We start from the raw sequence: 18,207 nt of genomic DNA, 5'->3' as shown, positions 1-18,207 counted from the left end.
TAAAAAAGCCAAAACTACAATTAAATAAAAACTAAAGTTCAAAGCCATACTTGACAAAAATAAAACCTTGGGTAAACTTTTACTTCCTCTTCTACTTCAAATCTACTCAAAGTCTATGCATGTTGATTTCAGAACTATACTGAAGTCAAAAGAAATCAACATATACTCATAAAGTTGTACATAATTTGTGGTCAACAGACTAAGATTAATAAAAACAGCTGTTTGGTCCTTTAAGAGTCCAGTTATTTCTTTTTTTTATCCCTCACTGAAGACCGTCGTTGATTCTCCCGTTGGCTGGAGTCGGGTTTCTTTGTCGGCCCTTATTGAGCGTCCGGCCCGGAGGAGCTCCTTCTACCTCGGGGTCTCTGGATGTACAGTCAGCCAGCGCGATGGTATATTTCATATTGAAAAGAAGCCTGTTGTAACTCATAATGACAAGCTGTCAGATTGAATCTGAGTGGCTGCTTGATGCTTCTGTATAATGTATGCAGCTAATGTACAAAGTGATGCAGCGAACGCAGCAGCAGTCAATATCACAGGCTCTTAACCTTTATAGCTTGTGACGCCTGAAAATAAATGACTTGTGACTCCCCGATCTGGACGGACAAACACACACACACACACACACACACACACACACACACACACACACACACACACACACACACACACACACACACACACACAGTATATGGGACCTATATGTTGATCTTTGAAACCAAATCGTTTTGTCTTCCCTACTGCGTCCGTCTCTCTTGATTAATCATTAATCGTTGCAGGATGTCTAATAAATGCAACTTTTATTAACAGAACGTAAAGATTAATTTCATAACCTGACACAACAAGTTAACATTTAAACTGTATTTACATGAAACTCTTCTGATGACTCTCCGGAAACGTTCTATCAGTTTCATCTTGACTTCACGCTGCAGAGAAATCCAAACTATTAAAGTATTCTAATCTACTTGTCGAGCTCCACAAGCTATTTAATGAGCAATGTATATTTTTGTTGGACAAATTATTTCGTCCTTTGTGTGCTTCTCCTTCAGTTAGCTGCAGTATATCTTACCTTTCTCCATAATGGCTTTTGTCAACTCGAAAAAAACAGAATGAGTCCTATTCTCGGAACAAATCGTCGATAGTTCAGACGAAGATTCATCTTGTTTCTTTGAAGACCTCCTCTTCCATGTGTTGGTCATCGTTTACAGTCTGATTATCTACTTGAGACATCTATGACTGGATTGTTTCACAAGAAGTTTACAATCAGACAGCAGAGATTGCTTTTCGGCCATTGCTCTCTGCCCATCCATGTGGTGAGCCCGTGATTGGTCAATACTACTTGGACAATAATCCCAAACCAGAACGCTCCAGATACCAAAATCTTGTCCCGTTGCCGATAGATTCTGCATTCATTTGCAATAATTATATAGATTACAGAAGTCCTATTACGAACATGAACCCTGCACATATGTGGTTGGCCAGCGCAGTGTTTTTGCCCAAAAAGCTTGATTTATTGAAAACAAAAGTGTTGCATTTATGTGTAAAGTTTGCAACATTATGGAGATCTTGTTTTGAGACCAGCGATGAACCGATTGTTGGGGTGATATCTCTTCAGAGTATGTATCGTAGTATTTCTGTATAAGCTACTGTGCAGTGTTTTGGAATGAGACAAGTCTTCAAACTCATGGATGCATTCTCAAACTGGACTTCCTAGATATTATTTCACCTTGTCATGGCTAACATAATCACACCAGTGAAGACTCTTGATTTGTTTTCCTCTAAAATCTTATTTTGGTGCTGAAACTTGAACACAAAAGAAGGCTTTTGCTATTTCATATTGATGAACGGCCAAAAACCGATGTGTATAATTTATAATTTTCCATTAATAATTGAAATAACAGTGAACAAAAAGTACTGTAGGTATTTTTTATAGGTTCAGGAGGTTAATACTACACGAATGTAATCATGACATTTGAGGTTGCAGTTCGTCTTATGGAGTAAGTCAACCTTCCATCACGCCTGCAGCAGCTCTCCATACAGTTATGATCTAATATTATGCAGTCGAGTGACATTTTTTAATTGCATGAAACAACCTAAACATGCAACCTGTCCTACAGCTGAAAAACAAAGCAAAGATAGATTTTTTTTCGTTGCTTCGTGGACGATGTCAAAGTGCAGCTGTAGTTCTATTAACAGACAGTAAAAACAACTTATGACTGTGAAAACATAAAAGCATAAAAAATAAAAAAAACATGAACCTCATGCACATTTAAAGGCCCCTAAATAAGCCTCCGGTCAATGTCAATGTCGGGGTTATGAACTGGCTTTCTGCGGCACACTATAGTATCCGGTGTATGAGGTGGGCGCATGCTGAACAGTAAGCATTAGTGACAAGCTGTCACTGTGAGTTACCGCTGCTGCTGCTTCGTTATATATGAACATATAGCATAGACTCTCTCACACACAAAGCCATCTCCACGTGGTGCAGAGGTCGCTGTGTTTCTCATGCAGATGGCCTGCAAGCAAGAGCCCTGCTGAAGTGCCTCTGAGCAAGACGCTGAATCCCTGACATGTAGAAGTCAATGCACAAAGGCTTCAGGATGCAGTTTCACAAATAGATGCTTGACACTGGCTGAAAAAGATTTCTTGTGACCAAGTAAATTCACAACTTCTCTCTTGAAATAGTCAATTATCTTTCCTCCAGAAGAGAATATACAGAAGCTCATTTCATCTCTCCTTAGTTTCACGCCTATTTACCTAAAAAAAACGAATAAAAGGACCATTTGTTTGTCATGTTGGTGCAACAAAAACGCCTTTCTTGGTATTTACTTGTCATTTAGACGCCAAGTAGTCCGTGAAAATGCAACTCTTTGAAAAAGTGTAGCACAAATAAAAATGTGAGAGTTCACTTATGGTGGGTTGATTGTGCAACCAGGAGACCAGCATTTGAGACCGTTATCGTAGCGTTCGTGATGTTTTCTTTCTGTTACGTTGTTTGCATACTTAGTTGACTTAGTTTACATTCTAATTTTAAGTCCAACCATATTTTTCTAAACCTAAACCTAAGTGGTTTTGTTGCCCAAAAGCTAACGGTGATAGTTTAGCGATAACTTGCTAACATTAAATGCTAGCAAAATGATTTAAATGCATAATAATGACATGTGGAAATGTCAGAAATATTGTCCTATTTCTACTCCTCATGAGATCACATTAAAAAAAAACGAAATTCTTGCTCACTAAGACGGATGCAAGCAATAAAAAACTAAAATTGTCATTGATTTCCATAGCCTCTTTGTACTGTAGGTGTCGTTCTGTCAATCACAATATTGGGTTTAACAGTTACATAATAAATGTTGTGCACATGTGACACTACAGTGCACAGAATATTTATGACTTTCTAATGTTGGATGTCTGAATAGTTATAACTTTCTTGTTAACCTGCTTCCTTCTGTTCATTTACGTTGATTTATCTCATGGGTTGGGCATGTAGGGCTTTATATCTTTACACTCTCACTCCACTCTTTCTACAAACACACATAAACAACATTTCTCCCCTCTTTCTCTGCGTCCTCTCTGCAGCTGGGTCCCGTACCCTCAGGGTTTTGAAATATAACACTATCACCATTTATAACAATCTTTCCTTCGCTCTGTCTCTCCTCTTCCTCGCTCTCTCTCTGAATCATTGTGTGGCTGCCTCCCCTCTCTACCATCGCTCCACTCTGTGTGTCACTTAAATTCTCCTCCTCCGTCTTAAATCACACTGAAGTGGAGAGAACAAAAAAAGGAAATTTGCTGGCCAGTTCTGTCCAGTGGCCTTACAGGACAGTGAGCTCATGCAGCCTCTTCTTTGGCGATGAGAAGTGAGTATTATGATATGATAAGGTAGAAAGACAGTATTAGTGAAAAAGAAGAAAGCAGCAGTAGTGTTCATGTCTCAGGATGTTCTCATACACTGTTCATATGTATACCTACGAAAAGTAATGCACTATAAATCATATATTACCCACATAATGAATTCCTATACCAACAGGGAAGTCTGGGAAGGATGTTGGGGTGTAAGGTGGGTCTAGAAACACATGACTTCAACACAGGAGACTTAAGTTTTTGATCCTTATGATGGGGCAAGAAGAAAAGCAATATTATCTTTAACACAAAAGGATTCATCCTCTGGTGAACATGAATGTCTGTTCCACATTTTATGGTTAATCATTTGATAGTTTTTGAGATATTTCAGTCTGGAACAAAGTGGTGGACCAACAGAAACACTGACATCGCCTTTCCTAGAGCGGCTAACATGATGAGCAGACCTGCCACGAATATTATGAGTGTGTCTGCTGCTTGTGTGTGTCTGGTTTGTGTTATTGTGCAAAGGGAGCGAGGTTTATGTGAATTTAAATCTATATAAATATAGATTTCCTTCTGAGAGAAAATGGAGTTTACGAGGACGAGACGAGAAGCGAAAATAAAGAGAAAATCATGTTAGAAGAGGGAGAAAGAGGAGACGTAGAAGTGTGTGAGAGACGCTACTGAGGGAGGAGAGAGGGCTGCTGGGAATCGTTTGGGGTGAGAGAACATTTTCCTCTTCTCGAGAATCCGTGTGAAACCAAATTACTGCAGACAACAGAATTACAGACGCAGACGTTCAAGGGGGGGAAAGAGATGAGAACTGGGAAATAGAGAGGCGCTAAGAGTCTGAAATGAAAATGATATTGGTAATAATTTGATTGTTTCTCCTGTTTTATATTCAGAGCACTGATGGTGGCAGAAAAACATGTTTTGCAACACAAAAGGATGCAAAGTCTCTTTTTTGGTTGGTCAGTGGCAAAATTTACAAGTATTCTCCAACTGTTGTTGGTGCATTTTTAAAATGTCTTGAATTTAGAGAGATGCATAATTGACCCCCCTTGGTTACCGTTGCTAGGCCTGTCAAGCTTTCACACCAAGCATGTCAATTGGACGTTTTCAACAGTGAGAGGGATTCCAAAAAGAAGATAATGGCAGATTTCTGGAATAATAGTTCTGTAGCGTCAGCAAGAAGTAGATAGAAAGAACTACAATATGCATTGAGAGCTACATTCAGAGTTGTGAATGAAGAGAAAAGCTCACTGGTCTCAATGCAAGAAGCGATGATGATGCAGTTCACATCCATGCCAGTTTGTGCCAAATTTGAAGATATTTCTTCCAGGTTTCCTGAGATATCAAGCTCACGAGAATGGGACGTATACAAACGGACAATACATCTGTAAAATGTATATAGTTAGATTTTAAACTTCAGTCCCAACTGTGATTTCAACGTGCAAATACATAAGTGCAGTGGATGTATTGTGCATTATAATAAAAAACATTGCATGAACCATGAATAAAAGGTAGGAATGATATCTACACTGCAGAGGACTCAAGATCACTTGATTGTTTTGGTGACTGCTAATATCTTATATAGGATGTTAAACATATTCAAAGCCCAAAACAGTACTTAATATTAAACGGCAAAATATGAAAATCCATGCTCTCCAGAAAAAAGTGTTTTTGACGCGGCCGGAGAATCAAAAAAAAGAAAGAAAGAAGGACTCACATGCAGAGAAAAGCACAATCTGGCAGGAATGAATGAAACTAGGTCGGTTATATACTGGTGGACCTGATCAGGTGACTGGGACGGGTGGAAGAATCTGAGGGCTTCTGGTGGAGGGATGGAGAACGGCAGTGAGGCCTTGTGAAAAGTATTTCGTTTAGGTTGAGGTAACATCATTGGTTTGAAATGACTTCTTCAGGTACTGGGACCTTCGTCGTCATGGCTACAGTAATAAACACTTGGTTGAGGTCAGGAAATGACGGCAGCAGTTGTCCTTGATGCTAACATTTCCTCAGCCTCAAAAATGGACTACAAAATTAACTTCCTGCCATGTAGATGATGCACTTCCTGCTTCGAGTATCACATGACCTCTGTGCAGCTTTGTGCTCTTCATATCTGCGAGAAAACTTCAGGTTTGTGTCGGATACAATATAGAGGGCATGAACAACAGCATCAAAACACTTAAAAGCAAAATGGTACATTAAAGTGTCCTCATCTCTCAGCTGTGATGCGAATGAAGACAGACAGACAGCAACTGGCAGTGAGACGGATAAAGAGGTAGACAGGCAGAGCAAACAGATGAGACATTAAATAGAAATGGAGAGGAACAGGATCGTTCTGTAATCTAATGATGATGACTGAGAGAGTGTGTGTGTGTGTGTGTGTGTGTGTGTGTGTGTGTGTGTGTGTGTGTGTGTGTGTGTGTGTGTGTGTGTGTGTGTGTGTGTGTTGACTCTAGCCCTAATTATCTGTCACATACTGAAATGGAATAAGTCCTCAGGGAAGGAGAGCTGGAAAGAGAAGGAGAGAGAAGACGGAGGGCAAGTCAGCCATTATGCAACACAACCCCCCCGCTGCACTGCTGTCATAAGGACGGACAGAAAGACGGTTCATTTGTTTATTATAGGTTTGATTTGTATTGATTGATTTATGGATAAGCCACTTAATGTCCTCCATAAATGTCAGCCCACTAATTGATTAATTGAAGAAAACTGTATGAGTTAATTAAAGTTAACGACAATAAGGTAAACATAGTGTAATAGATCCCAGTGTAGGATGATTTATTATTGCTAAGATTCATTTAGTAGATTACCTTAAAGAGAACATTTACATAATGCAATTAATGGTCACTCTGTATGTACATACTGTATATTATATTACATTTCCTTATTGTAGATTGGGAACTACATGGCATGGTGCACCAGGCCTGTAATGTTATTCATGTTTGTGTGTGGACAGATTTTGCAGGTGGAAAACGTGAGCTCTGTTTGCAGTTTTCTGCGGCTTTAAAATAAAGAAATTGTTGCAAATAAACCACAGAATGAGTCCTTACATTAGTTTAAAACAAACTATGAACTGTACGCTGCTTAGTGGTACAGTTTAAATGAATGCAAACAACTCAAGCACCAATCTAATTCGTCTCCAGGCTGACTTTTCCACTCTCAGCAGTATATTTTTCCACAAAAATGTGAGGCATGTAGAGAAGCAACGGGCAAAATGCTTCACTCTTACTGAAAACAATGACAAAAAGCCCCTCAGGCTGCTAAAACGCTGTCCGGTAATGGCCTGATACTGTTGAAGCAAAGTGGACCAAGTTAAACAGAAAAAGCCGTCAAGGTGCTCTTTCTTTCCTCTCGTCCTGAAAGTAGCTGTAAGAATAACCAGCTTTGCAGCTACCTACAGAGATTTCCCTCAGGATGTGGTGGACACCAAAATGGGGTTCAAAGAGGTGAATATTGGACTTATGAACATGTTCCTTTCTCCATCTCCCTGCAGTGAGCTCCAACCAGAGCCATGGGGAGTACCCGGACTGCCGGAGTGAGAGGGAGTCGGGAGGGGAGGCGTCTCTCCTGGTGTCTCCGCTGGTGGTGGCGGGGATCGTTATAGGTCTGGTCCTCTTCCTCTCCTGCATCACCATCATCGTCGGCAGCCTGCGCAAAGACAGTCGACTCCGAAACCCACACCTCCGAGCGAGCTACGGTCAGTCTGCATCCGAACTTCCTTTTAAAATCATTACATCAGAAGATGAAAATAGAAACAGATACACCATGTTGTAGTATGTATTACTTTGTTAATTTGAGACATTTCAGGCCCATTTATTCAGGATATTTCTCACATAGCTGCTAAAATACCCCTACACATTTTATTTGCTCATCGTCATACACCTACACGTCCTTCATGCACAAAGCTTGCTTCCAAAACTCTTCTGTAGTTTTTCTGTTTCTCCAGAGAATGTAAATATTTCAAGGCACTAAGCTAAAATTAAACAATAGCTGCTGCCAGGTAAAAAGAATGACTTCATCCATTTAATTATTCTTTGAACTCCTTCTATGATGTTGTTGCTGCTTTCTATACAAATACCATATGGTCATAAAAGATGTGCACAAGATAAAAATGATAAAACTCTCCATTTAAATGTGGCTTTTTCTTAATGTCTCTGCAGGTCTGGATGGTTTCTCCTACGGAGGTTCAGTAGGAGAACTGAGATCTACCTGCTTAGAAGACTTTCCTCCTGGTTTAGACTTTGATTCATACAGAGAGACTCTGTCACAGGTCAACGACCTGTACCCCGACTCACCGCCACGGTAAGGACTTCATTCATGTTAATGTAATGCAGCCTGCTGTCACTCCAAGGGCTCCAAATACCAACGCTGTGGCTTCCTTCATCATCTGTATGAGATGCACCATCAGAACAAGAGACAGTTGTAGTATTAAGAGTGAAAAGTCTACTAAGGGCAGGAGGGAGTGGAGGTGTCTGCGTCAAACACAGGACTTTAACTCAGGGGGCCAGTGTTCATGTGCCATGTGAAAACAAAAAATGTGTAACGTTATTCCATAGTCACATGACGTCACATACGTAGCGTAAGATACTTCACAAGCATATTTATTTGAAGACAAACAATGTTTTTTCCAACTCTAACCAAGTCGTTTTTTTGCCTAAACCTAACCGCCAGCGTTTCAGAGCTTTAACATAGTCTCACAACATCAACCATGTGTTACAATGTTAACCTCAAGGCTTTAACAAAGGAAAACCATGTGTTGCAACACTAACAGCAATAGTTTCACAACGTTAACCACGTGTTTCAATGTTACCAGCTACGGTTTCATAATGTAACGTTACAACGTTAACCGCCAGAGTTTCACAACGTTAACCAGGTGTAATAATGTTAACAGCAATAGTTTAACGAGGATAACCACGTGTTACAACATTAACCTCAATAGTTTCACAACATTAACCCTAACCATTTTTTTGCCATGTTGACTGTGATAGTATTTGCTTCCTAGCAAAGACTAAGATGGGGGAGTCTTTGTGCAAAGTTAGCCGGCTGCTAGCGGTAGCCTCATATTTAGCGTGTGGATATGAGGAAAGAAAAAATAAAGTGCATCTGGATACACTTCTGTTTCCTGCAGACATTTTCTTTTTTTTTTTACAGACAGACAGTGTTGGTTTTGGACAATTGCTTATGTCTTGGTGAGCTAAAATATTCAGAAAAAGAATCAAAATCAAATGTAAATCTCAAGCCTGTCCTCATCCATCAATATCTACAGTTTGAGTAAAAACAAGTAGTTCTTTTTGCCAATTATGTCAAATCTAAAACGTAACTGACCATTCAGACCGTGTCCCCCACCGCTCTCCGTCCACTTGGCTTGACCCTTCTTCCGTGGTAATTAATTTATTAGGGAGCTCTGCTACCTTTGGTGACCTTTGTGAGGGTGCAGCAATGAGAGTTTGTGCACTTTCTGTGTGTGTGTGTGTGTGTGTGTGTGTGTGTGTGTGTGTGTGTGTGTGAGTGCGTTTGTGTGTAAGAGAGAGAGAATGAGAGAAAGAAAGAGCTCGCTAAAGGCCAATGTCATGGTGTTTTTGATCTAAATGTCAGCTGGTCTAATTGGCAACTTTAATAATTCACATACATCCCTCCCCTACAGTGTGTGTGTGTGTGTGTGTGTGTGTGTGTGTGTGTGTGTGTGTGTGTGTGTGTGTGTGTGTGTGTGTGTGTGTTTGTGTGTGTGTGTGTGTGTGTTTTATTCTCCTCCTGGCTCTGCTCTTTTAGAAACATTCACTCACTTAACCCAAATGAATCGATCTGAGGTCGGATAGCATCTTATCCTTTCTGTTTGTTCATTAAAAGAGAGTTCATTACGGTGACCAGCTGCCACATTTCAAACTTAACGACTTTCAGCATCAATATGTAATAGTGATTATTTTAACCAAGTTTCTGTGAATCATAGATTTCTGTCAGTTAGGTATAACAGATGGCTCTAAATACTATAATACCCGCAGAGCATTTAGCATGGTAGCCTCATTTACTGATGCTGTAGAGATGAAGCAAGTCAAAAAGGTGCAAATTTAGTTCTTCAACAGCGAAATTGTGAACAAAACATTGTGCCATAGTCCATGAATTCATCTGACATTGAACCACAAATCACCGCAATAACCAGATGATGGTTTCATCGGGTTTCTACAATGCTTGATTTGAGCTTCAGCTCTTAGTTTCTTTTACTGCATGTTTGTATTTTGGTTTGGTTTTCCATCCATGTGTATATACTCTATTTGACTCTAAATGGAGCATCATGCTGTATTGAAGAAGACTTGAAACTAGAGATTGAGACCATAAACTCATGTTTACAATGTTTACTGAGGGAATAAATCAAGAGAGAAGTAGAGTCATTTTCTCATAGACTTCTATACAACCAGAGGAGTCGCCCCCTGATGGACAGTAGAGAGAATGCAGGGTTAAGGCACTTCAGCATGGGCTTCACTTTCTCCGAACCGGACGTTGCCGCCTTGTGCCTATTTTTACGGTCGTAATCCATGGAAGCATTGCAGAAGAAGAAGGTGCAATCCACCTTAAATGGTGTAAAATCATGTAGAAAACATGATGGAAATATGGAATTTAAGTGTATTACCCATTCTAATCACAGAACCATATATTTCTCACTGCAGTGGCTCAGTTTCATGATCATCAAAGCCTTCATACATGCACATTATTATAGGTACATAGTTATAAATAGATCTTGATTAATGCTGATTTAATAGTGTTGCACATTCACATTCATCATGTTGAACCTGAGGCTGAAGTCTGTGCTGTGGTTTTGTGATCTGGGGACTAAACCCAAAGCTCATTTTCTTGGTGCTCTCGTAACACAGATGAAGTGCTTTATGCTGAAAGATGCATCATCGGTGGAGGGATTACACCTGGTCAGCAGCAGGGTTTATGTTTGCTGCGATGCTGCAGGCTCCTATATGTGGGCCAAGAAAATGTTCCCGTGCTCGATTACAGCTCCCACAAGACGTCTGATGAATCCATTCATAATGTTTATGAGATATACCGAAGCTGCTAATTAGCGATACGGGACAGCAGTAGGAAGATGAGAGTCACAGAAAACGATAAGGAAAAAAGGAAAGGAAAGAGGAGAGAGGAGAGGAAGAAGGGAGCTAGCTAGCTACGTCAGTGCTCTGGCAGAGAACCAGAACGTTCTGGACGGACTGTGTGAGAGCTGGACTTTCTGGCCTGGACGATGGGATGCCAGCCAACACACACACACACACACACACACACACAACACACACACGCAATGCCCATTTTGTTTAGCATAATGCTGACAAGACGTTGTTTGGTACCCTGTCAACAAGCAGGTAGTTGCAGTCATGTGATGATCCTGCAGGGTGTGTGTGTGTGTGTGTGTGTGTGTGTGTGTGTGTGTGTGTGTGTGTGTGTGTGTGTGTGTGTGTGTGTGTGTGTGTGTGTGTGTGTAGGCCACAGATGGTTGAGGGAAACTCAGAGAACTCAGATCAACAGCTCACCTACTGAGACAGTGAACGTTACGCTTCCGACACACACACACACACATACACACACACAAACACACACTCCGTCTCCCAGAAAAACTTGTGCTCACGGATCAGCTGCTCACCTGTGGAGACTTAAAGCTTCTGCTTCCTCTCAGGGAGAAGAAGGGCGAGCTTTGGCTGACACACACACACACACACACACACACACACACACACACACACACACACACACACACACACACACACATAAAAAACACACACACACACACACACACACACAGGCAGACTGTTCTTGTTGATATGGGAAATTCACACAAACAACAAAATAACATTTTGTCTCACAAACCCTTGTTGAGGATATGTTGTAAGCAGTTTTGTTGCTTAAACTTAACTAATTGTTTTACAAACGTTTCCTGTGAAGAAGTTTATTTTGAAAGGACTGTATGCATGGAACGAACTTTGATTTGCTGGACTTCCTTATAAAAAAGATATCATATGAACCGTTGTAGGAGGATACATTGCCTATTGTGATCTGATAAAACAGTCTCATCTAAAACTCTCTTTAAACTATTCATTCTGTAACTGTGGGCTTCATCTTGTGAGCTGCTTTATGCTGATAAATCATATCACACACAGATTTGCACTTCACACTTATAAACACCTGTGAATCCAGCATCTATACGGTTCTCCGCAGGCAAGAACCTCACAGTGGTAACGAGGAGGAACGTGCCAGCTTTACACACACAAACACACAAACACACACTCTCACACTCGCACACAGAGACCATATGCTCCGTTCTGTAGCTGAGGTCCAGCTCTGTAGAGCGTCACAACCCAAGCATGAAAACATGCCAGAGGTCCTCCCTTTATCGGGACCATGAGAACAAGTCAGTGTGGTTTCACCCGAACAGATAAATGTCTACCTGATTATGTTCAGAGGCAACTTTCTTGCTACATGTTTTTACTGTGAGAAAGATAACCAAGTGCTGTGAATACCTAAACATCACCATAAAAAGAGAGTATTGATTCTGCTGTCAGAATGAACAGAAATTGTTCTGCATCAACTGATATTTTGGTTGAAACAAACAAAAATATGTTCAACATTCCAACAGACTGTAAACAATTTGATTTGGCTACAAAATATTTATTCAAATTAAGATTTTTAAGACCTCCTGTTCCTAAAGCATTTAAAGCTAATTAGTTGTTTTTTTTATAATCCCTAGACGTGTAAATATAACTTTTATTCGTTATGTATTTGTGACAGTCAGTGATTGCACCCTGCACCTCTCCTTCACTGCAGAGCGCCAGCTTCAACTTCAGCGAGTATAAACTAAGCTTGAGTCTCTTTACACACTCTCACACACACACTCATAGGCAGCACTAAGGGTTGGGGTATTGGGGAATTAAAATATATACATTTCATTGTGATTATAACTTTTCTCCTCTGTCAGAAATATTTGTGTCTAGATTCGGGTAGCCCGATGCTGCCTCTGACCTCAGCAGCATGGAGCTTATCATCATTTGTTACCTTGACAACAAGCAATAACATCCTCAACTGGCCAACTTATTAACAAATAATGTTTTAAGTGTCACTCCAACAGAAACAGGCAGCAGACAAAAACACAGATGGACAGATGAACGCAAGCAGTCGTGTTACTCCCAGCCTGCATCTCAGAGGAGACAAATGATTATCATTCAGCCACACCTACCTATCCTATCACACACACACACACACACACACACACACACACACACACACACACACACACACACACACACACACACACACACACACACACACACACACACACACACACAGGTGTAAAACAACACACTCATTATGAGAAACACACAGGCAGCAGAAGGCCTCGGGGGATCAGAGGAGCTTGTGACTCCTGAGAGACCAAAGACAGCGATCCTCAGTGTGTTACAACACCTCTGAAACACCCAGAACACACTTCTTCACACTTCTCCCCCCAGTCTCCAATTTCCACCTCAACATGACTGATATTAACACGAATGTTCAAGGTCAGTTTTCCCAAAGCACTTCGAAAATAATAAATATGTCTGAAAAACTGTTGATACCCTAGATCATTTGGTTTGTGCACGAGTAAAAGGGAGTATGGTTAACAAAAACTTTATTTATGTAGCATCTTTAAAAAACAGAGTTTACAAAGTGCTTTGAAAGGCAAAAGAAACAGAAAGCTCAACAGATGAAACATTAAAACCAATCCATGCGAAGAGAACAAACAAAAACATAAAATAAATAATAATAAAAATAATAAAATAAGGCAGTAAAGCAGTGAAAACACGACATCACATTAAAAAAAAAACTGCACCAATTCTAGTTTGGTCGAAATAAACCCTTAATCCAAAGTTAGCTGTGAAAAGTAGCCATTATACGCGTTCCTCAAAGCTACCAGACTCTCCTGAAAAACACTGTAGTTATACCTCGCTGATCATTGTAAAACAATGAATTAAAACTTGACAGAAACAAATTAAAACCGTCTGTCCACCATTGCAACAGTCACCAGCTCTGGTTTGAGATTTTGAAAGTGAGACTGAACAAGAAGCACATATTAAAAAGTATTAACCACTGCAACATTATAGCTGTTTAGTAACTCTGTTTTCCTCGTGAAATTGAACGTGACACTAAAAAAACCAAAGAAAAAGAAGGAAAGCAGTCTGTCGCCTATTTTAAGCGAGTTTTCCCGTGTTTAAAAACCTTCATATTTTGGTGAAAAAGGTGTGTGTGTGTGTCAATGTGTGTGCGTGTGAGAGAGCGTGAGAGAAGTGTGTGATGAGGAGCAGTGGGTGCAGTGGACATTCGTTTTCTCTGACTGAGCATCGTCTTCACATCCGGGCTAAAATAGCTCTCTATCTTTAGCAAAAGAAACCACAGAAACACACTCAAACGTCTCCAACACTGCTTTAAAACTGATAGCAAGTGGGTGCACACACACACACACACACACACACACACACACACACACACACACACACACACACACACACACACACACACACACACACACACACACACAGAGAAGAGACGGAGAAAGTGCAGAAAGAAAGCTAAAAGAAAGAAAGAGGACGACATATAACACACTTTGTGGTACCAGACTGATATAATTAACCACAGGACTGATTGAGTTAAACCGATTTACTGCTTCCTGTGCCTCCGTCATCATCCACCATTATCTCCTCACACACACACACACACACACACACACATGATTCTATAATTCTATTTAGTTTTTCTTCTTTATATATTCCTTTCTTTCTTTTCTCTCTGTCTGAGGGAGGATGTTGGCAGAAAAGCTGCAGGAGGAGTTCATCAGGGCAGCGTTTTGGCACTTTGTCAAAACAGCAAAAAGGAGCCTGCAGCCTTTATCAATTCATGTTGTTAGTGAAACATGTAGCGTTTTAACAACAAAAAGTATGTCAAGCCTAATGTTACCATGCAAATGACCTGACAGCGAGTATGATATTGTGTGAAGCTGCATCAGATTTTGAGAAAATGAGGCTTTGGATTGGGAAGAATAAGCAATAATTACAATATTTAATTCAGGCTAATAATTAGCTTGACCATGCGGTATAATGTGTTCATAGTAACCCCGGTGACAAGGCTTTATAGTACTTTTGTTTTCATGTCAAAATCTGCTTTTTCAAGTTCCCCAACCACATTGAAATTTGAAAAACAATGTGAGGTGGTTATCCTTCATGTATGAGTCCAGAGAAAGTATCAATAATAGAAGGAAATGGTCATAAACCAATGATTCCCCCATCAATACTATAAAGCTAGATGAGTTTTTTGCAGCGTGCATTTGACAATCCGCAAAAACAAACACCTGAAATCACGCAGGTTCTTTCTATACTGTGATTTCATTACATGGACCAACATCCACCGTCAATTTCACTGCACATTTTGTGAAGCTGCATATGTGTTGTGAAACTGGTTAATGCGTTTCTCGATCTAATCGTTTTTTATTTTGTTTCCACATGTTTATTTCTAAATGTTAATCATGCTTTTGTCGAAGAAGTTGTCTTCTGTATTTTGTGTTTTTGTCACTTTTTGCATGTGTTTTCTGAAAGATGCAATTTTGTCTTCCCCCATCTGGACGTGAGAGTAATTACATAAACACTGTTGTTTGCCTGCAGGTGAGCTCGCTGCATAAACCCCCCCAACGTCTCAAGGAGTTTTCGTCCTTGTGGTTGATTGCTGTCTTTTTATTTTTTAATCCTTCCTCTTAACATCAAGTTTCTTTTTTAATCTGGAGCCTCCACTCCAGAAACTTTTCTTGAAAGCCTCTTTCCGCCGTTCTCCTAGCTCTGTCGTAATCGTCTCTCCCAGGAACACCATGAAAAGTAACATTTTAATATGATTTTTTCTGAAGTGTATTACAAAATGTGCATTAGGTACATTCATTCAAGGGTTTTGTTTTGTTATCAGGTGCCAAAGTTGCTCAGGAATTCCAACTGATTTCTCCCTTTAAGTGTTTATTCACGCCGTAGAGTTGGGAAATTATTGACTTTATTTAAGTTACCAAACGAAATATTCCTTTCAGTTTGCTGCTATATGGTACATGAAATAGGATAAAATATCATTAATCCCCAAGGAAACTCCTATGCCAGAGTTTCATTAAGATTACAACAGAAGAATAGAAGAAAAAAAACTCATCGTCATAACATTTTGGTTCCACCACAGTTCTGACCGTTTCATCTTTGTCTTCATCTCCATAGTTACGATGAGTGTGTTGGCCCAGGTTCGACTCAGATCTACCTTCCTACAGATGACCCGCCCCCTTACTCCCTATTGGACCCCTGTCACAGAGGGGCGGAGCAAGAGGAGGAGCAGCCAGACTCCACCAGTCCGGAGACCTCGGCCGGTGCTTCCTGGTTCTCCCCCTCCCACTACCCACTGGGACTACACCAGCACCAACACGTGGCGTCCATCTCCTTCCCTCTGGAGGCGGCGCCGCCGTACGAGTCGGTGTTGGCCGAGCAGGGACAGCACCTCCCTCTGGTGCCATGTGACCTTTACAAACACCAGTCAGAGAGAGGGGACGATGGAGACTCCCGGCAGCCGGGCGTGGACCAGATCTTATAGGACAATTAATTAGTTTCTTTCACCTGCGCTGCTGGTTGTCCCCGGATGAATTAAACTATAAAACACTTTGGATGTTGGGAGCAGATGTGACACCAAACTGCGGACACTAATGAGACATCACACAGTCGTTGACACCTAATACGGCTGAGAATTAAGTCAGCTCCTCGGTGGACTGTAATGAAGACGGGACTCCAGTTTCTGGACAAAATAATAAAAAAAGTTCACAAGTTTGCTTTGTGCATTGTAAAGTTTCTGAACAGACAGCTTCTCTTATAAAATAAGGTTTGTGTCGTCACGGTGATGCTCCCTCGGACAACAGACTCCCGTCCATCCCGTAACAACACCATTGTCTCATTACATTTTGCCCTTTTCTGACTGTTCATATCTCTTTGTTGAATGAGGACGGGTCATGAAGAGTCATGCTTGGAGTTCACGCCGCTACTATGCTAACATCTATTCATCACGACGGCGAGCTGACTCTGACTGAAGAAGAAAGACTGAAACAATATCTATGTGGGTTTTTTTTTAGTAGAGTAGTTAAAGCACTCAGATTACTCCCCCGCCTCCCATTTATTTTGGTATGGTCCTGACCTGTCAGCCTATTTAAATTATGTTTTGGATGAGAGTACAATTACACCACTACTGATCTCCAGTCCCTATAGTGTGTACACATTTTAGAGCAGTGTGTTGTTCTGATGCTTCCAATGTGGTGATAGTACATGAGAATAAAAAAAAAAGTAATTAGGAAACTACCTTCACAGGAAGAGGATTATGAATTCCCAGCTATAAAAACACACTCTGACCACGTCACCATAGATAGAACATGTCCACTGTTGTACAAATCTGCCATAACTCCTATCAAGGGCTTTGGTTTTTAAATATGTATATATATATATATATATATATATATATAAATATTCTGTAACTGGACCCCAGCAGCAAAACGTAGCTCGGCGCCCTCCTCGGGTTGATGCAACACGGGAGTTACACATTAAACTGTAGACCTTAACGCACTGTTTACTGGAGAGATGGATGCTTCTGCTTTTGTCTTCTTTTCTCCATGTTTAGCTCTGAACTTGGCCATCATTTTTTTTTCTTATTGCACTTCTTAACACGCGTAAGAAACACCTGGATTGTGTCATCTGAGTTACATAATTCATTAGATTGCTGGGTAGGGAAAGAAATTGATGTAAAAACTCATTTTACCAGATTAAGTTTGTTTATGTGTGAATCAAAGATGTTAACAGGGCAACAGGAATAATGATGTCATCTGCTATTTTCAATATTGATACATTTTTACAATTATTAATAGATTAAATGCTTGGTCTATAAAATGCCAGAAAATAGTGAAAATGTCCAGAAAATAACTTTAGACCCAAATTGCTTGTTAAAAAAATCCAAATATTTTCAGTTTACTTTGACAATTAGTTATAAAATTATAGTTATTTCTGTCGATCTACTAACAAATTAACGTCAAGATAAAAATATATATTGGGTGTTTTATAACTTTAAAAAAAGAGCACAAATTGTGTGTTTAAAGGGCCAAATGTGTACAATATACACAAACCATCAGTCTTTCTTCAAATGCAACAATCCTGCATTACAAATTGAATTGTTCTGATGCATCTGAGAAACAATTAGATTGAGAAAATGTTCATGTATTTAATGTCAACATGAGCAGAGGAGTGTATCACGTCTTCCAGTCACGTCTTAAAACGTTTAACTTCTCCCTGA

The 18,207-nt window shown here is 40.2% G+C and overlaps 1 protein-coding gene across 1 annotated transcript; it reads left to right on the top strand.

The window, feature by feature from the left end:
• The first annotated feature begins 468 nt into the window (after positions 1 to 468).
• On the top strand, positions 469 to 16,473 carry bean1 (brain expressed, associated with NEDD4, 1). The gene is given in 4 exon segments (XM_054600836.1): positions 469 to 496; positions 7,346 to 7,549; positions 8,013 to 8,154; positions 16,107 to 16,473. Coding segments are annotated over 4 exon segments (741 nt in total).
• Positions 16,474 to 18,207: the final 1,734 nt, after the last annotated feature.

Source organism: Anoplopoma fimbria, chromosome 6 (genome assembly GCF_027596085.1).
Source record: "Anoplopoma fimbria isolate UVic2021 breed Golden Eagle Sablefish chromosome 6, Afim_UVic_2022, whole genome shotgun sequence".
Lineage (NCBI taxonomy): Eukaryota > Metazoa > Chordata > Actinopteri > Perciformes > Anoplopomatidae > Anoplopoma > Anoplopoma fimbria.
Note: the sequence above shows the minus strand (reverse complement) of the source record. Positions and strands in the feature narration are given on the sequence as shown.